Raw genomic sequence first — 23,931 nt, forward strand, 5'->3', positions numbered from 1 at the left:
GCCATGTGAGCTGTTTTTTTGTAAAGAAAAGTGCTCCAGGTATCCGGAATAGCGCTGCTTTATGCTGGTGGAGGAGTGGTCGAGGAAGAACAACAGGTTTTCAGCTCTTGCTCATGAATTTTCATACATGCAAACTTAATAGCACTGCGACACAAGGAAGCTGCAAGACGAACAACAGTTAGAAACTTTTTATAAAAGACATATTTACACTAATAACAGTCTTTGTAATGTCATGTGTAATGCCCTGATAAGTGGAGTTCAGCCACTGACCTAGTCTTAGAGTCTCTGAAAAACACAAAATTCACCAGAAATCCTATGTAAACCTATAGTTACATATAGAGGTGGGTAGTCCAGTCTCATATGTGTTATTTGCACAAATAACACAGGAATAAACTGCCATGTTGTTCCTAAAGCTAATAGCTCCTATCCGACAAGACGTGTCTCTGTCCGGCTTCAGCTCTGCCTGTGGGTTGTAAGCCAAGGTGGGTGAATACTAATTCATAGGTTGATGTAGACACTGTGCTTTTCCTGAATATTTCTGAATATTTTCTTTTACTAGCTGCTGCAGACAATGGAGGCTGAGAAACAGTTTCATGTGCAGCATCATAAACAACTCAGAGAGACCTACTGTACTTCACAAAGAACAAGAACAAGTGGATTTTAGCAGAAGGACACCTTTAATTAAGGCTTTGATTACTATTGGGTTTACTTTGTCCCAGAAAATTACAATATATGTAAAGAAATCAGACTTCACAAGAATGTACCACAGACCTTTAAAAAAGTAAACAACTTTACAAAACTAAATATTTCAAATAGTTCCATTAACACTATAAACAGACCTAAAATATGTTTAATTATTCTCTATTGAATTATTATTGAATTATTCATTTTCTCAAAAGCTCTATTGCACAAGTAGGATAAGTTTAATATTAAGTAATATTATATATAAAAATGCATACTGGAGGGGAAATTAAAACTGATATACCTGATGAACCGATATATCACCCAGCACTAATCTAAATCCTAAATCATGCCTGTTACATATCTTAAAGGCACATCAATCAAAATATTAGAAAAGACACTTGACCTTTAAACAGTTAAGAAATACAGAACGAGCACCATGACAATGACAAACAATGATCTGGATTATTGTAGAATCTGATTTGTAGAATAAAATAAACTGAAAGCTGACACAAGAACAAGAACCATTAGTGTTACTGCTCATTACACACAATACTCTCAGAAATATAATAGCATTATAAAAAGTATGTATTTTTAATTTGCTGTACAAACTTAGTTGTGTACTGTGCATTAGTTAGGCTGAAATTGTTTAGTCTCTTTTCCACACTGCTAGACTGTTCCACTGATTAACTAAAGCCAGGAGTGTATTTACACAGATCTGTTCACTAAAAGAAGGGCTATTATATATGTTTACTGTACCTGCCCATGCTGTTATTGTCTACAAAGTCTTATGAATATTCATACATGCAAACATATCACCTCTGACCACTCAGCAGCAAGACCTGCTAAATTAGAAGGAAAACATGGTGACACCCCTGTTCCTTACTAGTGTTGCATAATTTGCCTTATAATCCAGTGCACCTTATGTACTAAAATCGACCAGAAAACATGTTCATTGAAAATATGCAATAGCAAAAAACAAACCTAAATCTTGTCACTTAAGTAGACAAGAATTAGACAGAAAAAAAAAAGAAAAAAAAAAAAAAAAAAAATATATATATATATATATATATATATATATATATATATATATATATATATATATATATATATATTTCCCATTACACCAAGATCTGGTTTTCCACTTATGGCAGTGGTTCTCAAACTGTAGTACACTACCAAAATTGGAGATTATCCGTTTCATTCAGGCTATGTGTTTTACATATTTTACAAGTCAATACCATGAGAAATCTAAATATCAAAAACAGAACATTTTATAATTTCAGTTTAATACACTGGACTAGTGTGCATAAATATAGATACAATTATAGCTTGAAAAAATGTTTGTTTTGCTTGTTATAAAAAAAATGACAATGGCTTACAAATAATAATCACTGTACAAAAAATTAAACTTTGATTTCATAAGTGTTTTGTCTGTTTTTGTGCATGTTATTTAAGGCTTCTTCTATTTACGGTTCTCAACCTCACTGCTGGAGTTCACGAGACTGGTGTAGTGGCGTCTCCCTGCACTAGACAGTTTAAATATTAAAAAAGCATTCCCCGATCCCAGCACTCACCTCATCCAGCTCATCAGGTAATTATCAAGCCCTGCTAACACCCTTATACATGACATACACACATTTATACAACGTTTAATTATACAGTTTATTTATTTGAGACGCATATAATGAAACACTGTAATGCACTGTAATTTTAACAGAAACAAGCATCAACTGTGTGTTTGTGTAGTTATGTTTTTTGTGTAAGACTAATAATAATACCTTATTTTTTGCACTATAAGGCGCACTTAAAATCCACAAAATCCTCAGTGTACATTATAATCAAGTTACAAGATGCAGTAAAGCCACTCTGCTGAAGTACAGTGTTATACAGGATTTTCAGTTTACTGTTGGGTCAGTATTAGAATTAGCCACTAACTGCACTAAGCGCAAGCTTTTTCGCCATTCAGAGGTGAATATTATCGACCTGTAGCCTGCTGCTAACCTTGGCTACCACTGCTGGAGCAGCATTAGCATTAGCCGCTACCACAGCGCTAGCTCTTTCACCGTTCAATAGGGGTGTAACGGTACAGACAATTCACAGTTTGGTTCACATCTCGGTACAAACCTCGGTACGGTTGGTGTAAAAATAAAGAGGTTGTGCATTCTGTATAGCCTCACCTTTATTACCTTCATAATAACAATAAACCTTAATTATAATCATGTTTAGTTTTTTGGGTTGGAATGTTGTAATGGGGCTTGAGCTCTTTCATTAAATACTGAAACCAGGGTTTTCTCCTATTGCCATCATTAGAGGCTCCATCTTTTGGATCTTATTGGAACAAACTAGCAATAAGCCTGATTGTGGCGCTTTATTAAGAACAAAAACAACAGCATTACTTTAACTGCTTAAGCTACAAATATTTTTTTCCTAAGAATATTACTGAAAGTATTTCAGTGCATTTTTTAAAGAAATATCAGCATTAGATTAAATTATATTAGTGGTGTCAATTACTTAAAGGTCTCATCCATGTTTTGTTTCATTTATTTTAAAATGTCTAGTTGTGGTTTTTAGAATGAATGAATGCCATGTGAGCAGTTTGTTGTGGAAAAAAAGTGCTCAGGTGTTTCTATTTAGCCCTGCTTTAGATCACTGTATTAGAGGTCTCTGAAGAAAGACAGGTTTTGGGCTCTTGCTCATGAATATTCATATATGCAAACATATCGCCTCTGATTGGCTAACAGCACTGCAGCAGAGAACGTTTTACAGGTCTTGCCACTCAGCAGCAAGACCTGCTAAATTAGAAGGAAATCATGGCGACACACCTGTTCCTTACTAGTGTTGCATAATGCACCTTATAATCCAGTGCACCTTATGTATTAAAATAGACCAGAAAATACACGTTCATTGATAGTGATAATCCAGTGCGCCTTATAGTGTGAAAAATATACAATAGCAAATAGCATACCTACATCTTTTCACTTAAGTACAACAAAAACAATTTGCTACTCAAGAATTAGACAAAAAAAAAAATCCAAAATAAATATTTCTAATTACACCAAGATCTGGTTTCCCACTTATGGCAGTGGTTCTCAAACTGTAGTACACTATCAAATTAATGTTTTTAATGATTTAAAAACAAAAGATTATACAAGAAAATCCGTGGGGTAACAAAGGATGTCCAAATAATGAAGTCATAACTAGAGATAGGATAATCGATTGGCTATGTATTGGTATAGGCTGGTTTAGGGTAAAGCAGTTAAGCAATGCAGTTTTTGATCTGTACAACAGTGACTCCAAAAGTGATGCAAACTTGTATTAACACAAAATACATGTAACTTCATGTATTAGTGATGAGCCATCATAAATTTGTGAATAATTTTAGTGAATGAACAATAATTACATGAGACAATAATGGAGAGGCCAGAGGCCAATTCTTTCAGATCCACTGCACAATAATTGTACACAAAAAGTGTAACAATTCTGAGAAGCAAAAAAATCAAATCTGCTAGATTACTTGTGTGGCCTCACAGTTCTCTAAATCAGAGTGGAATTGTTTGTGAATGCATCCTTCAGTCTTCATATCATTTATCCTAATAAAGAGATCTGCCCCAACATGCCTGTGGTCTGGCAAGTGAGTCTCACAGAGCCAGCTGGAACACATTCTGCCCCAAAGATGTTTTCACACCAGCTTACCTTTAGATAACTTCCACCAGACAGCTTCTGTTTTTACCACCTTTCTCAACAGTACCACACTGAGAGTTGTGAAAGCTCTAGCCGCTGTCACTGCAAAAGCATTGTAGCATTGTAGGCATTTTTGTCATACTAACATTTTTAATCAAACAAACTTTAATGTCAGACAAATATAAACTGAATAGAACACTTTTAAAATGGTGATTTTATTTATTAAGGGGGGAAACTAACTTAATTAACCTGTGTGAAAAAGTGTTTGTGAAGCAGCTACAATATCTCAAAAAGCAACACAATCTGTCCCAATCTGAAGAAATTCATCTATCCAGTGGACTACAGTGAGAGCTATTATTCACAAATGGAGAAAAATAAAACATAGGTATACATTCCCAGCAGTGACAAGCCTGCCAAACCTACTCTAAATGGGCATGAACAACTAATCCAGGAGGTCACAAAAGAACCCAGAAAAACATTTAAAGAACTGCAGGGCTCACTTGCAGGTCTCACTCAGTTAAGGTCAGTGTTAATGATTCAATAATAAGAAAGACTGGGTGGAAATGGTCTCCATGGGAGAATTCCAAGATAAAAAACACTGCTGACCAAAAACAACACAAACACCCGTCTCACATTTACCAACTAACATCCTGATGATCCCCAGAACTTTTGACGCCAGTTCAAAGAAAATATTCTTTGGACTGACGTGACAAAAATGGAACTTTTTGGAAGGTGTGTGTCCTATTACATCTAGTGTAAAACTAACACATAATTTCAAGAACAGAACATCATACTGAACATAAAACATGGTGGTGGTAGTGTGATGATCTGGGGCTGCTTTGCTGTAATAGATGGAAGCAGGAATTCTGCTGTTTATCAGACAATCCTAAAGGAGAATATTCGGCCATCTGACCGTGACCTCAAGCTCAGGCATACTTGGGTTCTGCAGCAGGACAATGATCCAAGCACATAGACAAGTTCACCTCTGAATGGATAAAAAAAACTAAATGAATGTTTTGGAAGGTCTAGTTAAGTCTGATTGAGAATAATCTTAAACAGGAGGTTCATGCTGGAAAACAAAAAAGAAGAGTGGAACAAAAATTCCTCCACAGAGATGCGAAAGACTCATTGCCAGTTATCAGTAAAGCTTGAATGCAGTTGTTGCCAGGTGGCACAACCAAGTTTTTAGATTTAGGGGACAAACACTTTTTTTTTTTTTTTTTTACACAGGGCTAGATAGTTGTTTCCATTAATAAATCAAATTATCATTTAAAAGGTGCTTTTTATATTTACTCAGGTTATCTTTGTCTGATATTAAAATTTGTTTAATAATCTGACAAATATTATAATGACAAAAAACTAAAGAAATCTGTAGAGGTCAAATACTTTTTTACGCCACTGTAAATCTGACAGAAGCAGAGAATCACTGTATTACCTGTGAGAGAGGGGTTGAATGAGATGGCAATGAAAAAATATCTTAAAACTGTGAGGTAATTTACGCTGAAAATATTTGGCAGAAAAAATAAGAATATAAAAAAAAGCAAAACAGGAAAAAACAATGAATGGGAGCAAATGGAAGCAAAGTATAAAAAACTGATATAGCATATGCAGTTTGGTGGCTGTCAGACAAATTGAAAAAGTCAAACATCAAATTTGTTATAGGGGGCCTGCCTTTACATAGTATATTCAAAATGTTGTGTAAAAGTAAAAAAATAGCAAAAGAAGAAGAAAATGATTAATATAAATTAGATAACAGTACAACTGTGTTTAGGAAGATATCGAAAAAACAATAAAAGGGAACTATGTGTTACCAGATTTGAGATTCGTTCTTTTTCTGCCAACACCAAAGTCCTCTCTAATTCTTTAAATTATTTAGCTACAAAACTGTAGGAAAAGCGACTCTGCTTTTTTTCCTAAGATCAATGTTTTTGTTAATGATATTAGTGTGCTTGGTTAGATATAGCTGTGCTAGAACAACCTTCTTATCTAGCCTCTTTTTTTGGCCTCTGTTCAGTAAACGCTTACAACAGGTCTTATAAGTGCATGAAAAAATACTCACCTTTTGACCAGCAGATTTGGCCTCAATCATATTTCTTGCTGTTTGATCTTGAGCCACGATCTCCCTTAAGTATTCATTTACCTAAATTAAAACACATCACAAACATTCATCAGGGCAGAATTGCCAAACAATTAATGAACAGCCAATGCTTTATATATATATATATATATATATATATATATATATATATATATATATATATATATATATATATATATATATATATATATATAATAAGGTATATATAAGGTTACTTTAGATTTCTAAAGTAACCTTTAACATGCTGTTTAACAAGGTCACTTTGAATATGTAACAAACACAATATATATATATATATAAAAATATATATACGTATATATGTATATATATATATATATATATATATATATATATATATATATTAGAGGTGTGCCAAAAAATCGATTCACATAAGAATCTTGATTCTCATTTACTACGATTCAGAATCGATTTAAAATGTCCCAAAATCGATTCTAAGGTCCAATCCCATTTCTTCCCTTGGCCCTACCCCTACCGAAGCGTTTTTCGCTCCGCCTCCCACTGCCCAAAGCGGCAAGTGGGAGGCGGAGAAAGCGATTGGCTGCGCCGCCGTAGTGTGTAAACGTACCGTCACCCCTAAGGCGGGTAAAGGATAGGGCTTGTTCAAACAGAGATCTTCCAGACCCACACAGAGCGTAGGTGTATGAGAATTACCGGTAAGATGGCAGAACAAGCACTATATTACCTTAGATTAACGTGTAGTTTTAATGTTTTATGGCAGAATGCTTCATAACAAGCATAAAAAAGATCGCTAGTAGTTCGTTTCAGTAACTGTTAGCTAGCTAACTAGCTAACTTTCCAGTTCCACCTTAAATAATGCAACAGGTGGCAGCGGGCTGCAGCATTTAAGGCGGAACAGAAAAATAAAATAAGCTAATCAGAGCTAATTTCAGCTCCCCATCACAGAGGAATTAAGGAATGGACAATATGAATTAATTTCTCCACCTCCTGCCCCCTTTCTGAAGAAATACAACGGCCTAAAATTAACTAGTTAATCAGCAGCTGCTCCTGAACTTTAGCGCTCCACTGCTATCATCACATCAGCCCAGCAGCGTCACCTACACACCACTGCTAGTAGCCTGGTAATAAAGCAGTGTTATTTATTATTTATTTATTGTTCATTGACAAACGTCATTGTGATATCCCAGTAATTCCTCTGTCACTGAGGACCCACATTCTTGCACATTTTATTGTTTTTGTAACACATTACCTGCTCCAGGACCAGTGTATATTATGGAGGCTTTTTTTCAATAAGATTCATAAGCCAGAAGCAGAAATTTGTATAATTCAAATCGTTTTGAATCAAAAATCGATTTTGAATCGAATCGTGGCCCCCAAAATCGGAATCGAATCGAATCGTGAGATAGTAAAAGATTCCCACCCCTAATATATATATATATATATATATATATATATATATTGTGTTTGTCACATATTCAAAGTGACCTTGTTAAACAGCATGTTAAAGGTTACTTTAGAAATCTTTTAGGGTGACTTTCAGAATCAAATAAACCAAAACAGGAACCAAATGTAAATCCTGTAATTTTATTTAAACAAAGTCTGTCTGCTTTAAGGCTGAGAGACATATAACTTGTATTCAGCTTTTATTTTCTTTATTTTTTACGTTTCACCTTAAATGTTGAAACCTCTGCCATCTGTTGCACCATTTAGGGTGGAACAGGAAAAACTCAGAAGTCTACAGAAAACTTTTGTCTGTTTTAAAGAAAGTGAAAAGAAAATGAAAATGAAAAGCTTCTAAACTGATTGGCAGATCCTTCACAACTCAGCAAGATAATGACCCAAAACACACTGCCAAAACTACAAAGGTGTTCAAGGGGCAAGAAGTGGAAGGGTTGACAGACCTAGTCAATATAAAGACTTAAAAACTAGAAAAAGCATCACAAAAGAAGAATGCAAAAGTTGAGTGACATCAGTGGTTACAGGCTTGCAGTTTTTGTAAGTGTATCTGTTCCAATACTTTATATACATGTACCTGCAAGTGGCAATGCACCTTATTCACTTCGTGCCCATGTTGAAAAGAAAGCGAGGCTTGGGGGTACCCCAGAAATTCAAAGGCAGCGAGGGAGCCGGCAGAATATCCACCAGTTTAAATGGCAGCACCTGTGTGGACAACTAACCTCACACACCTCCCTGAATTAATGGTGAAAGCTGTTGAAAAACAGGCAGAACATAAGTGCAGGATTCCCTGAGCTGTTTCACTGAAAGACTAAAATAAATGGATTGAGGGTTATGTGCAGGACAAAGAAGGTAGCTAGGTCATCACCTTTGTTTACTGTATTGAAAACTCATGTGTTAGCTAGCCTGCTATCTAGTTAGCTACTAACTAACTTAGTGACTGTAGAAAAATACCCTGTAGTTCTTCTAACTTGAGTCCTACTTACAGGCTTCACTGAACTGAGTCTGTTCAGGTAAATAACGTGGGCACAACATCCTTCTTCAGCTTTCACAATCCAACCAGTGTCTTAAAGAAACACTCTTTTATAAAGTGCTCTGAACGAACTTTTGTCAATAATTGTTGTAATATCAAATCAGATAAAAAATGAATGTTACATGACCATTAAATACCAAATACAGTTCAGCAAACACGCATGTGTACACTCTGGTAAGACCAGGCTACCCACAATAGATTATTAAACAGCTAGCTAAGCAGGCTACTCTAAAGAGCTATGGCTTGATTAATGTTACCCCACTTCTACTTATTCTGACGTTAGACTGAGAAAATAACCAGTTCAGGGTTAATTGAGTCATAGCTGGAGAACCAGATTTAGCTAGCTTGCTGTCTCACTGCTAATGTTCATCTGGCTAGATTGTCTGGCTGGGTAATATTAATATGGCTAGCTAGCTAGTACTGCAACATACATCTAAAACTGAAATGCAGTGAAGTACGGGATCTTTGAGGGTCGCTATAGAGGATTGGACCTTTATAAGATTTCTTATCTTTTTGAAGAAGTATATTTGGGAACGCAGCAGTGAGATGGCATTGCTAGCAAAAAAAAAAAAAAAGTATTTGCATTTAAGTTATATTATAGAAAGATTTGTGCAATGCAATCTTTGCCCATTTTTTTCATTAGAAATATAACTTTTTTTGCAGTCAAGCCTGAATTGGGAAGAGCATGAAACACGATACTACACTGAATGCTGTTCTTTGATACTGCAATGAGTCACAAAAAGGAATTTCCACATAGAGTTGAGGAATGGACAAAGGAGCAGGTTCACCAGTGGTTGTCTGTAGAACTGAAGGTGGACCAACCATGGGCTGACAAATTATATGAGGAAGACGTATCAGGAAAGGAACTTATTTGCTACAAAGCAAAAGACTTACAGGAATTAGGTATTAAGCATGGTCCTGCAGTCAGAATCATAAACACATTAGAGACTCTGGTACAGACTCACAAAAATGAGCCAGTGCTGGATATACAGAAAGACACCCCTCAAACACAGTCAGAGCCTTCTGAAAGTTCAACAACACAGTGTACTGAATCAAGACATGATACATCAGTGAATACTGCTCTGCCAAAAACTGAACAACCACAACAGAAAAGAAAAAAGAAAAAGCAAAAGTCACACAAAAAAGGTTTAGGCAACCCTGACACTTCCACAAATTCAGAACACATAGGCAGCACAAATGAAGAACCTTCTACAAATACAACAACTCAAACAATAGAATCACAAGCTCCCAAACCCCTCAGCAATGTGGATGAAGGTCAACCAAAAGAAAGGCCCACAGTAATGCCCTCACAAACACACAAGAAAAGAAAAAATAAGACAGGCGTATCCTCCCAAAACGTGCCTCCTGATATAACAGAGACAGAACCTGCAGAAACAACAGACCTTCCTAAAATGCAGGTCTCAAACGCAGAGGAACCAGAAATAAAGTCAGAGAGCAAGCAACCTCAATCGAAACATCTCTGCAGTTTCTATCCTTTTGACCAGCAGTCAGCCCCTCACAGATATATTGAGAACTATATTTTACCACCCGAGTCAGGACCAAGTAATCTTATTGATCCAGTACACGAATACAAGTTTTTGGGAAGGGCAGAAGACATTCACGTCATGAAGAAAAAAATCAACAAAGAGGTTTTTCGATTTGCAGCAGGATGCATGAACGCAAGGACAAACGGAACTATTCATTTTGGTGTAGCAGATTCAAAGAATACTGAATTTTCCCATGGGGAGATTGTTGGGGTCAGTGTTGAAAAAACAGATACAATCATTGATCACTTTAATCAAGGCATTAAACAGTACTTCGAAGACAGTGCTGATGATGCAAAGAAGTGCATTAGACAACCCCGATTTGTGGAAGTGTTGTGCTGTGACAACACCTCATCCAGCAAATACGTCATAGAGGTGGATGTTGTTCCAGGTCACATTGTTGTTCATGAGAAGATATTTTACACCCAGACTTTGGATGAAGAGAACCAATGGAAGAAATGCAAAGGAAAATCACTTTTCATTAGAGAGGGAGCTGCAACCAAAGACATGCAAAACATCCCACCCAAAGAATTAGCTAAAGTTATCGCAGACTTGAAGATTCTAGACACAAAAAGAAAGGAAGCAGAAATTAAGCCCAACAGAAAAAGAAAATTAAATCAGGGAGAAAAACTCAAGAGTCTGTTGACAGATTCTGATTACTACATAATTGTAACAAACAAAAGTCACCCTGAACAACTGGAACATCTGAAGTTCCTGACAACATTACGACTATTCTGCGTACTTGACTTTGATCCAGATTCTGTGGGAAATGGGACTTGCCACAACTACAGAAAAAACAGAGTTGCAAACATTCACACCCCGATACAGTTTCATGGAGATCCAGGAATGTTAACGCAAAATCTGAACTTGTACAAACAAACCAGTTGGGTGATGTGCAATGGAAGATTGGACATTAACACAGAATCTGACAAACCACTGCCCCCTAACAAGTGGTTAATAAACAGAGCTGGAGAAGTGCAGGACATGATTTCCTTCCTTTGCAATCCAGACACTCTTCCAAGACGGAGTTTAGTTATCTTTCTCCTTCTCTCAGTCGTTGAATCCATGAATGACCCAATTTTTGATACTTTCATGTCATTTTACAAGAATCTTGGAGGAATACAGAACATTATAAGCATATGCACAACAGACAATGCTTTTCAGAAATGGAAAGACTTTATTCAAATCAGAACAGAGGAAGACCTCAGTGAACAAAGAATATTTGAATTGGAACTCAGCGAAATCAATGGATCAATTCTGGAAAAGCACAAACAAACGACAGAAAGACTACTGCCTTCTTTTGGTGGAAGCTCAGTGGTTGTAAAACAAATCGATGAGGATTCAATGCCAGCTCTTGATATTCTCTACCAGAACCAGTGTGAAAATGTGTATGCTGAGGACAGTGAAGAATTCAAAGACTTCAGAAAAATCACAGAGGCTGAGTTCTACAGGGGTGACAAGGTAAAATGGTGGAACTTCTACTTTTCAGACAAAACACCAACAAAGCCTTTTATAAAACGGGACAAGTATAAGCAAGTTCTGAAAATGGTCAGGGATCAGACCAATAACCCTACAAGTACATGCTTCATGGTCAATCTTTTTCATCATCCTGGATGCGGTGGAACAACGTTAGCCATGCACGTGATGTGGGATCTGAGAAAAGAATTCAGATGCGCCGTGTTAACAGATAACACAATCACAAAAACAGAAGTGGCACAGCAAGTTGCTTATCTCATCAAGTGTGGAAAATCTGAGAAGTCTCATAAAACGCCAGTCTTGCTACTGGTGGAAGACTCAGAAGACACAGAAAACACACAAGAGCTGCAGCACTGCTTAAGGAAAATCATTGGAGAAATGGACGCTTTTGTTGTCCTCCTGAACTGCATACGTTCAAAAAATCCTAAAGAAAAATGGAAAAACAGTGTCATTGAAAGCCAGTATATCACAGCAAGTTTATCAAAGGAGGAGCAAAATGCTTTTGAAGTGAAGCTTCAAGAACTTCACACAATTCATGACAAACCTGAGAACTTCTACAGCTTCATGATCGTGAAAACTAACTTTAATCAAGCGTATGTGACAAATGTCGCAAGTAACATCTTAAGAGATGTGGATGTTGGAAGTAGAGAAGCGCAGCTTTTCTCGATCCTAGCACTGCTTAACACGTACGTGGCTGAATCTAACATTTCTGTGTCTCTCTGTGAAGATTTCCTGGGCATTAAAAGGAGACTGTGGGGAACAGAATCTGTGTTGGAAAAAATGGAGTCTTATTCATGCCTGCTAATCGAGTTCCAAGCTGAAGAATGTGGTGTGTACAAGGCTATTCGATTTGTTCATCAACGTATTGCAGCAGAATGTGTCATCGTATTGGAGGAGAGGCACAGAAGCCCAAGAGCTGACATAATCCTCAACATGCTACACAAAAACTTGTTTTTTGAAAGAGGAATGGGCAGGGATAGCCTACTACAGTCAGTGAAAAGCATGCTAATCACACGCCAACGTAAGACAGAAGGTGATGAGAAAGACACGCTGTTTTCACCCTTGATCGAAGACATAAAATCTGGAAGTGAGGGACCTAAAAAAATTGAAAACATTTTGACCGAAGCATCAAAAAGATTCGATAAGGACTTCACCATTCCTCAGGCTTTAGCACGCCACTACTACCTCAATGACAAAAACTTTGCCCTAGCAAAGGACTGGGCAAACAATGCCAAAACCATCAAAGAAAATTCATACACTGCTGACACAGTTGGGCAGGTCTCACGAAGAGAACTAAAATACAAGATTGAGGGCAAAAAGCAAGAGGAAAGCACTTACACAGCTGAAGACCTCAACGAATGTCTTGACCTGGCTAAAGCTGCGATAAATGCTTTCCGAACAGCTCAGACCTTAGCAAAGAAAGATGATGTGGCTGACACAGAAGAGAAACGCCACTGGAAGCAAAATATCTACAACATATCTGGATATATGAATGAGATTGACATTGCGATGACAGTCTTTGACATTGTGAAAGGGCTTCCACTGTTTGAGGAGAATGATCCAATGAAACATGAGTATATTAGGCAATTTTTCAAAGGAAAGATGAAATTGTCTTCAATTCGCACTGCTCAAACTGATCTCAATGACAAATTAATTGCCATTCTTAAGGACAACGAGTCATTTCTTATCTCCTTGAAGTCAAATGTAGACAGAGCTTTTGAATTTCTCGAAGAATTCTTCACCTACACAAGAGGCAAAGGTGTTGTTGACAATGAAAAGCAGAACAAAAACAGAAATTGGATCTCTGACCACTTTAAAACCTACATCTCTTTGTTCTGCTCCTCAACAGAGGAAAAACAAAGACAGAGAGTATGTAAACCTAAACTCAGCTTACACATGGAAATTGATGAATGCAGAATGTTTCTAGAAGAAAACAGAGCAAACAACTTTCCAAGAATTCTCCAATTTTTGGAAGTCCGGAAAAGAATGATCGAGCAAATTGCACAAAAATACTCATTCATCTACAAGAATTGTAGTACCAAATCTCTTCAAGACAAAACCAATCACTTGCTCACACACATAATCCTCAAACTGAACCATCCAACATCAAAACTGGCAAAATCCCAAAAAGATCTGACCGATCTTTTGATGGAAATTTTGCAAGAAGCAGGACTGACACATCAGTATCCAGAACCGTACTATCTCGCACTGCTGTTACTCTGGCCTGGAAAGAAACATGTTGACAAGCGTATAACCACATACGTGGAAAATATAAAACGTTCATCACGAAAGCAACATTCCCACCTGTTTAGAGCAAGAAACCCCATCGCTCACTTGTATCTGGGAAAGGCAGATGGATTAGACAGATTGGCCTCCAAAACATTTCTTGACAGAAGTTTCAGTGATGTTTCAGAGCGAAATATTCTCTGGCAGAATGCAGAGATCTTCAAAGAAGCAGCGATTAAAGAGAAGCTTCTTAGAGTAAAGGGCATCATAACGCAAGGAGAGCTCTACGCGGAGTACGGCAAGCTGCAGATTCCTGTCCGACCGACCTACCTTGGAGGAATACGCAGTGGGCACAGTACAGAAAAAGTGTCCTTCTATGTAGGCTTCGCCATTGATGGACCACTCGCCTATGGCATCCAATATGAAGAGACTTAGACTATGAATGCTTTGGAACACCTGCTCATTTATTGCTTTTCCCAAAATAACTGTCTCTTCTACTAGATTTTGAGTACTGTTGGGAGTAAATGATTACATGTATAAAGAGCATTAGTGAGATCAGGATGTTATTTGATTACCAACAGGCCTCGTCCCAAAAGTACTGGATGGGCATAACAGATACGACTATGTTCCATGGTTGGCACTGCTCCGGATAAAAGGGAGTTGCTGGTTGCAGGGTTTTAAACAAACTCCAGCTTTTTATGGTGCTTTTATTACGCTTCACATTGGATGATTGAACATTGCAAGCATTTTAAGATACAATCTTAAGGCCTAAATGAAATGATACTTCTTGGTGCACTGGAAAATAGATTTTCTAGACTGTAGACATTGCTTAAAATATTTCATCTTTGTGCATTTATCTCTGTATCTATGCTTCTGTGAAGGTTACAGAAAAAATCAGTCTGGGGCCCTGGCCCACTGAGCCACCATGGACTTTGTCTGTTGTGCTACTTTACCTCACCTCTACTATATGTCCAGATATATTACCAGAATGTGTGTTGATTATGAAAAGATACAAGAAAGGCAATCAACTGTAAATAACAAACCTATTTTGATGTATAATTCATGTTAACACTCTGTGAAGATGTGAATGTAACTCTTACTAATGCACCTGAATGAATCCCCTCTTAAAATTCATACAGTTGTTAATGTTTAACATGCTTTTGACCATGCTGCTGTGTTTGAACACTTGTTTCATTTGTTGTTGAACATACAATAAATACCACCCATCCTGCAATCTGTACTAATTGCCAAAAGTCTTTTATTTAACAATGACATGGTATTTCATATAGGCATGTCGGACATTTCTGACCCATCCAGCCTGCTTTTTCTTTATAAAGACTTTGGAAGCAAGTTTGATAAAGAAATAGTTCTTTGAAAGTGCATTTTATTTTAAGCTCTGTAAATCGTTTTTTGCTGTTTTATCAAACACAAGGCACTTCACAGAGACCAAGGGAGTTTATTTCAAAGGGTATAGTAATAGAAATTTGTTGCCCATCAAAAATAATAATTAAACTTTGCCACCTGTCGCCACTGATGAGGTAATTATCACAAATTAATGTTTGTGGTCGTAACTGTATTAATTTCAATCGTAGTCTAATGTCCTGGTAATGCTGCTGTATAGTTATACATTCGTGCAGGACTTCATACTAGGAACCCGGTCTGGACTTGTTTGCCATGCTGGGAACACTGTTGCCATGCTATGTTCCCATACCACAGTACCACAGGTTTTATACCACAGAACTACTAAATACTTGAAAACTACAATCCACTGTTTTTGCAACAATAATATTTTGCCTTATTTATCACACCTTGGTTAGTATTGTTTATTACTCAAAAAATTGATTCAGTCATTTTATTAACCAAAGGTTGATTTATGTTTTGTAACATTTATGTAAAAAAAAAACATGTTGAAGTTTAAATTCATTTGTTTTTCATAGTATTGAAAGTGATATTGAGGATAGTAGAATTGCAGGTTTTATTGGTACTGACTGACAGATATCTGATACTTTGATATACCTAATTTCATACATCCCCAACAAATCCATGAATGATTAAAATATGCATGTAATATTAAAGAGGTATGGAGCAGATTTGGACAGCCGCATAAATTAAATGAAAGTGGTTTTTAATAGATTTTTGGTTACTAAATCTGACCTGACAGGTTCTACGTAAGTTGGAATATTTGACAAATCGTTGTGTATTACATAATATTATAAAAACAATGACGTGTAAGCAGAAATCAGGTCATAATTAGATGTGTTTAATTAAAAGTTGGAAGTGACATTTTATAAAGAAAATTAATATATTTCTAATATATTTCAGCCTACAAGGTATACAGGTGTGCTACTTTATATAGCGGTATTATTAACACTGACATGTTTGATAAAAAAATTACGAACCTGAATAATGTATCTCTTTATATGCTGACCATTAAAATGCGGATTAAGAGATTACCTCAATTTAACAGGCCAAATATAACTTACACATAACTAGAATAGACCATGCAACAGTAGACACTTTTGTTATGCTTTTTATCTGAATTAATCTTCTAAAACTAAAATCTGCAAAAATCTAATTTTAGCGATTGTTTTATGCCAGCTATGAGTAGTTGGGTCAGTGATCTTACCTTGTTAATCCAGGTGGTCACAGCCTCTTCAGCATCATAAGGAAAGTCTTCCTCAGGGAAGAAAGGTGAGTATTTCTGTACACAAGAGAGCACTCTCTCCACACTGATCATCTCCACTGTATACGCCATCATCAAGGTGTCTATCATTGCAAGATGGGAACTCTGCAAAAGTGGAAAGAAAACAAAAAAGGAATATATATATATATTAGTCTCTGGGCGTCACAGTAGCACCGTGGTTAGCACTTCCGTCTCACAACAAGACGGCCTGGGTTTGATTCCTGGCTGGGGTGACCCGGGTCTTTCTATGTGGAGTTTGCACATGCTCCCAGTGTTTGCGTGGGTTTCCTCCGGGTGCTCCGGTTTTCTGCCACAGTCCAAAGACAGGCTAATTAGATGCCGGATAAAATTGCCCCCTAGGTGTGAGTGTGTGAGTGAATGTGTCTTTGTGTGTCTGTCCGCCCTGCGATGGATTGGCGGCCTGTGCAGGGGGTATAATGCTTTCTGCCCGATGCCGGCTGGGATAGGCTCCAGCCCCCCCGCGACCCTTAACGGATAAAGCGGTTGATGATGAGTGATATTTGTCTCTTGTTTGTGGCTATGAAAATGGCTGAGGATGAGTATAGGCTCTAAGTAAGTTTACTCCATTACAAATCTTACATTAGCTAGTAAAGTAAGCTAGTTACCTAATAAGTAAGTTATCTGGTTACCTTGTCAGTAAATTGGCTTAGCTAGTTACCTAGTCAGTGTGCTGCAATCATGTTTTTTACACTTTCTCTCTGGGGAGCCAAAATCACACCACCTTAAGTAACTATGAATGTTGAACATTGAGTATATGAACTGTTAGCAATATTAATAAAATAGCTAATCAAATAAAACTAGCTCATTAAATAGCTAGCGCACCTGCACACTGACCAGCTAACTCACTAGCTAACCGACTAGCTAACTCATTACCTCATTGACTAGCTAACTCACTAGCTTAATCACTACATCACCTACTAGGTAACTAACTAACTCACTAGCTCAGTGACTAGCTAACTCACTAGCTAAATCACAAGTTCACCTACTAGGTTACTAGCTAACCCACTAGCTCCCTGTCTATCTAACTCACTAGCGTATTCACAAGCAACTCTCTAGCTCACCAACTAGTTAACTCACTAGCTCACTGACCAGCTAACTCATTACCTCATTAACTAGCCAACTCACTAGCTTAATCAGTACATCACCTATAGGTAACTAACTCACTGGCTCAGTGACTAGCTAACTTACTGGCTCACTGACTAGCTAACTTACTGGCTTACTGACTAGCTAACTGACTAGCTAAATCACAAGTTCACCTACTAGGTTACTAGCTAACTCACTAGCTCCCTGACTAGGTAACTAGCTAGCTCACAAACTGTCTAGCTAACTCACTAAGTTACCTCATTAACTAGCTAACTCACTAGCTCACTGTCACTCAAACTCTCTAGCTTACTGACTAGCAAACTCTCTAACTCACCAACTAGCTAACTCACTAGCTCACTGTCTAGCTTATTCACTAGCTTACTGACAAGCAAACTCTCTAGCCCACCAACTAACTAACTCACTAGCTCACTGTCTAGCTAACTCACGAACTCACTGTCTAGCTAACTCATTAGCTCACTGTCTAGCTAACTCACTAGCTCACTGACTAGCTAACTCATTAGCTCACTGACTAGCTAACTTACTGACTTACTGACTAGATAACTCACTAGCTAAATCACAAGTTCACCTACTAGGTTACTAGCTAACTCACTAGCTCCCTGAATAGGTAACTAGCTAGCTCACAAACTAACTGTATAGCTAACTCACTAGCTCATTAACTAGCTAACTCACTAGCTCACTGTCTAGCTAACTCACTAGCTTACTGACTAGCAAACTCTCTAGCTCACCAACTAGCTAACTCACTAGCTCACTGTCTTGCTAACTCACTAGCTTACTGTCTTGCTAACTCACTAGCTCACTGTCTTGCTAACTCGTTACCTCATTAACTAGCTAACTCACTAGCTCACTGTCTTGCTAACTCACTAGCTCACTGTCTTGCTAACTCACTAGCTCACTGTCTTGCTAACTCATTACCTCATTAACTAGCTAACTCACTAGCTTACTGTCTTGCTAACTCACTAGCTCACTGTCTTGCTAACTCACTAGCTCACTGTCTTGCTAACTCATTACCTCATTAACTAGCTAACTCACTAGCTTACTGTCTTGCTAACTCACTAGCTCACTGTCTTGCTAACTCACTAGCTCACTGTCTTGCTAACTCATTACCTCATTAACTAGCTAACTCACTAGCTTACTGTCTTGCTAACTCAATAGCTCACTGTCTTGCTAACTCATTACCTCATTAACTAGCTAACTCACTAGCTTACTGTCTTGCTAACTCACTAGCTCACTGTCTTGCTAACTCACTAGCTTACTGACTAGCAAACTCATTACCTCATTAACTAGCAAACTCACTAGCTAATTAACTAGCTACCTTACAAACTCACTGACTAGGTAACTAGCAAGCTCACAAACTAACTGTCTAGCTAACTCACTAGCTCATTAACTAGCTAACCCACTAGCTTACTGACTAGCAAACTCTTACGGTGAGACTGCACCGGAAGGGTGGGAGGGAGGGCGCCACGCTGACAAGTCACACTGTCTACTGCTCTCTGGTCCAATGATGGTAATTTAAAAACCAGGACATTTCCTCACTTTCTGAAAAAAAAAAACCCAGGACGCCCGGGTCAGGACGTGAAATACGGACATGTCCCGGGAAATACCGACGTTTGGTCACCCTACACTACCTCATTAACTAGCCAACTCACTAGCTTAATCAGTACATCACCTACTAGGTAACTAACTCACTGGCTCAGTGACTAGCTAACTTACTGGCTTACTGACTAGCTAACTCACTAGCTAAATCACAAGTTCACCTACTAGGTTACTAGCTAACTCACTAGCTCCCTGACTAGGTAACTAGCTAGCTCACAAACCAACTGTCTAGCTAACTCACTAAGTTACCTCATTAACTAGCTAACTCACTAGCTCACAGACTAGCAAACTCTCTAGCTCACCAACTAGCTAACTCTCTAGCTCACTGACTAGCTAACTCATTACCTCATTAAATAGCTACCTCACTAGCTCCCTGACTAGGTAACTAGCTAGCTCACAAACTAACTGTCTAGCTAACTCACTAGCTCATTAACTAGTGACGCCTTTTTGTAAGCCCCGCCCCCCTGTGAAAACTGTGCCAAATCTTAGAAGCAAAAAACTGAGAGGCAAAAAAGAGATTCCTGAAACAAAAGTCTTTAGCAGCTAAATCCACAGAAAATCCACAAAAACAAAAAAATGAAAGTTAAGACCAACAAAATCCAAACTGAAACTGCAAAGAATAAAAAAGAAACTAAGTAAGTTGCTATATTAGTTTCTCCTTTTAGCTTGCAACATAAACTTTTCCTTTTGATTTTTAACATTTTTATTGCAGATATTATTTTTTGCGTAACTTTTTTTTATTCTGCAGCTGTCTGAGCACCAAACTTTTTTATCCTGAGACCACAGGGTCATTTTTACGTGATGTTAAAGTCACCCTTACAGTCAGTTAGGCTGTTGGTTTGTGTTTGGATAGTTGGTTGTGTTCATTTACAAATATTAAATGCAGCATGTGTGCAATTCGAGGTACACACAAAACTGCTAAAGGCATGTTGCCGCTCTTCAGAGAAGATGCAATGAGTAGAAAAAGTTGCAGTTGGCTCCTTAACCCTTTCTCACAATTTGAATCACCTGTGTATGTACTGTAGGTCAAGGGTCAATGAGCTTACCAAACTAATTTTGTGATTAAATAATTAGTGCTGAAGAAATTTAAACCAATAAAATGACAAGGGTGACCACATTTTTGCACCTGCCTAAATTAGTATAAAGAATTATTGCACACTTTCTGTGAATCCCATAAACTTCATTTCACTTTCTACCCCAAATATCAGTTATTGGTATCCTTGATTACTAAGGAGTTATTATGAGTTTGTATCCTTTGCTGAAACTAATATCATAAACACCAAGACACTTGGTGACACTACTGTCTCCAGAAGGATCTGATCTCATGAACATCACAATCTCTCTGCTGTGTTTCACAGAAAATATTATTGCAGAGCTAAGAGCTCCCTCGTGTGGATAACTCCAGACACTGGATTTTGTGGATTTTATTCTATCATAAGGGATTTAACACACTACTCTCTAACCTGCTTAAATGACCCCTTCTCTACACCATATTCCAATAATACAAGGTTCATTCAATACAATACTAATTAGAATTCAACAAAATGCTGTATTGAAGGAGCTTAAATCCTGGTACTTGTGTTCACAGTAACAGTAAAATTTGTTTCTGTACCTAAAGCAGCATTTCCATTATTTTTATTCCACTTTACTACTGTTTGCAAACACTGTCACCTTAAACTGCACTGAGACAGTTTATTTTGCACTGCTCCTAACTCACATTATCATGCTGCTATAAAGAAGAATCATCCAAAATACCTTCAACCAGAATCCAGACTCTCATTAAAAGCTATAGGACGAGTTTAGAGGCTGTTATTCCTGCCATTTTTCTGTTGGGGCCCGAATTATTGCACAATTTCTGTAAATCCTATAAACTTAAATTCACTTCTTAAATATCACTGTGTTCATCTGCTATATGATATTAACTGAAATTGCTAATATGAACAACCAATTATTTATAAAGGAAAATCATGACAATTATCAGGGGTGCCCAAACTTTTTCCATACCACTGTACACTGAATAATCACAAATTATTAAGGTCCTGTTCATATACTGTATGACAGGCTGATAATGTAAATATTGTGACACACTTTATATCATTTGGTAATATAGTCAAGTTTGCTTGAAAACAAGGGCAAGATTTTTTTCTGCTGCTTTTACAATAATAAGTTCAGTAGAGATGATTCAGGAAGCTGGAATTCAAATCTAGAATCTCTTACAGTGGGAGTTCCCCTCTCGCTCTCATTCTCTCATTCATCAGTCCTGGATTTCTGATTAAAGGTTGGGGTGTTTAAAAATAGAGCTTATTCTGAAGCAGTTCCAGTTTTACTGTTTGATTATTAAACTGCATTTCCAGACATATCTAACTTTTTTTCACCAATCACGCTTTTCAGAAAAATTCCATTCTCAAAATTACCATAACCCAGCTCTGCTAATTCTGGCCCTTAAAATGAGAAACAACCAATTAATATAATTCAGTAACAAACAAAAAATGGGATGTGGTGAACAGTAATAACAAAAAAATCATACTTCATAATCACAGAACCAGCTCTTTCCCACTCCAGAGGACACATGATCATTTTTACAGAGCAAAACTTGGACTAGGTAGCTCTGTGGAATCACAGCAGACATGCTAGCCTCTCTACAGTATCAGCGAGCCCGGAGAGCTCCTGAATCCTTCCTTTGAGCACTTTTGTTAGGTAGGTACTGACCACTGCATATCCAAAACACCCCACATGACCTAATGGAAAATCAGCTATGTATCAGAATCGTCCAATTTTCTCTCAAAATACTGTATGCAGAAATGAACTATTACAGTGTCTCTGAATGAGGCTCCTTGGCCACAGGGTGCTGCAGATCCTTGTTTGACTGATATATGGAGCTATAGTGTTCATGCACCACTGCAAACCAGATTTAAATGTGATGTAGTTCCCCTTACAATGGGATTACAACTGCATTTAATAATACAAATCAAAGTAAATCGTCATTAATGATGCCCAAAGGATTCCATTCTTAGACTTGCATCTATTCCATTGATTTATGTTTCCACTTTTAGCCACACCCCCTCTACAACTTACACGCCCCATGCCATGCAGCTGGTGCCCTTTTCATTTTTCACCCCTGCCTTTAGACAGCCTGAGTCTACTACTGGTGGTACAAGGAGATTGGGGTCATACGCAGAATGTGAACATGTTTCCTATGGTCATTTACAATCAATATAATATAATCAATATAATAGATATAATCAATATAATAATAAGATATACTGTGAATAGGGGTGGGACAAGATATCAATATTGTGAAATATCGTAATGTTTTTGTTTAAATACACTATGGATACATGGAATGAAAAAGTATTTTCCCCCTACAGATTTATTTTGTTCTTTCTTTTTTGTCATACTGATATTTTTCCGATTATTATAACATGAATATTCATACATGCAACATGAATGCCTAGCTGTCTTTTTCCCTAATTGCAAAATTTACAGGTCTAAAATACAAAGGACAAAATGTTTTCAGATATACAGCCTTAGTTATAAAGATACAGCACTAGGTAAAGTGCTAGGTAAAGTTAACCCTTCATTTAACCTCAGACTCTCAGCGAGGCGAGCGGCCCCGCGGCCAAGAAATGTTAGCAATGTTGCGATGCGGATAGAGACGATGCCGGTGCCCCGCCACGGATAACCCCTGGCGGCCGAGCTGCACTGTTCTCCCTTGTCTGAACATCTAGTCTTTTATTTTTGACGCTGAAAAAGCAGTAACCTTTGTGTAGTTCTCATTCCTGTTGAATTAAATTGCACCAGCAATATTAGAAAACATACCATATGTCTGCCAGAACAACTAAAGAACAAACAGACATGAGGAAACAAGCAGAGAATGGCATGTGTCATTTCCCATTTTTAACATAGCAAGCTTTATTTATTTCCCTGAAGAAAAAGATCTGAACCCTGCAGGATGGTGTTGTCTTTTTTTAAGGCCAAGCAATGTCTGTCCTGATACTTAAAAGTGCTCCAAAACAACAAGCATCATCCCCTCTGGAAACACAGAACTAGAAAAAAAGATGTTAGTAATGTGTGATGATTTTAACAGAAATGTTTGAGGCAGGATCAGGCCAGGACCATTATCCTTATTAAAAACTATTATCCAAAAACTTACTCATTAGTTCTCAACAGTTCTCAGCAGCACTAAAACTAAAGCTAAACTGATCATCATTACTGCAAAACTAACTCAAATAAAACAGAATCAAAGAAAAAAGACTAATGGAAGGAAATTTTACTTTTATATATTTTCTTCTGTATTCGTCTTTGGTATGTGGAACGTCAACTACCCAACAACCTAAAGTACAATCACTAAAAC

General features: G+C 37.4%; 2 protein-coding genes across 5 annotated transcripts in view; one reads left to right on the forward strand and one right to left on the reverse strand.

Annotated features, from left to right (window-relative positions):
* camsap2b (calmodulin regulated spectrin-associated protein family, member 2b) overlaps nucleotides 1-23,931 on the reverse strand; it is an 81,006-nt gene that overhangs the window by 29,417 nt on the left and 27,658 nt on the right. For all 4 annotated transcript variants that reach the window (XM_022664021.2, XM_022664022.2, XM_022664020.2 and 1 more), the window contains exons 3-4: nucleotides 16,803-16,964; nucleotides 6,425-6,505 (exon numbers count right to left, since the gene is read on the reverse strand). In XM_022664021.2, the coding sequence (XP_022519742.2) occupies nucleotides 6,425-6,505; nucleotides 16,803-16,964 (243 nt within the window). The remainder of the gene's footprint in view (nucleotides 1-6,424; nucleotides 6,506-16,802; nucleotides 16,965-23,931) is intronic.
* LOC103039378 (sterile alpha motif domain-containing protein 9) lies at nucleotides 9,591-15,416 on the forward strand. Its single transcript, XM_049476774.1, has one exon. The coding sequence runs from the start codon at nucleotides 9,638-9,640 to the stop codon at nucleotides 14,609-14,611; it is 4,974 nt and encodes a 1,657-aa protein (XP_049332731.1). The 5' UTR covers nucleotides 9,591-9,637; the 3' UTR covers nucleotides 14,612-15,416.

This window comes from Astyanax mexicanus, chromosome 4 (genome assembly GCF_023375975.1).
Source record: "Astyanax mexicanus isolate ESR-SI-001 chromosome 4, AstMex3_surface, whole genome shotgun sequence".
Taxonomy (NCBI): Eukaryota; Metazoa; Chordata; class Actinopteri; order Characiformes; family Acestrorhamphidae; genus Astyanax; species Astyanax mexicanus.

What these genes read in the sequence shown, in the direction of transcription:
- LOC103039378 (XM_049476774.1), top strand. Translation starts at nt 9,638, where the DNA reads ATGCTGTTCTTTGATACTGCAATGAGTCACAAAAAGGAATTTCCACAT.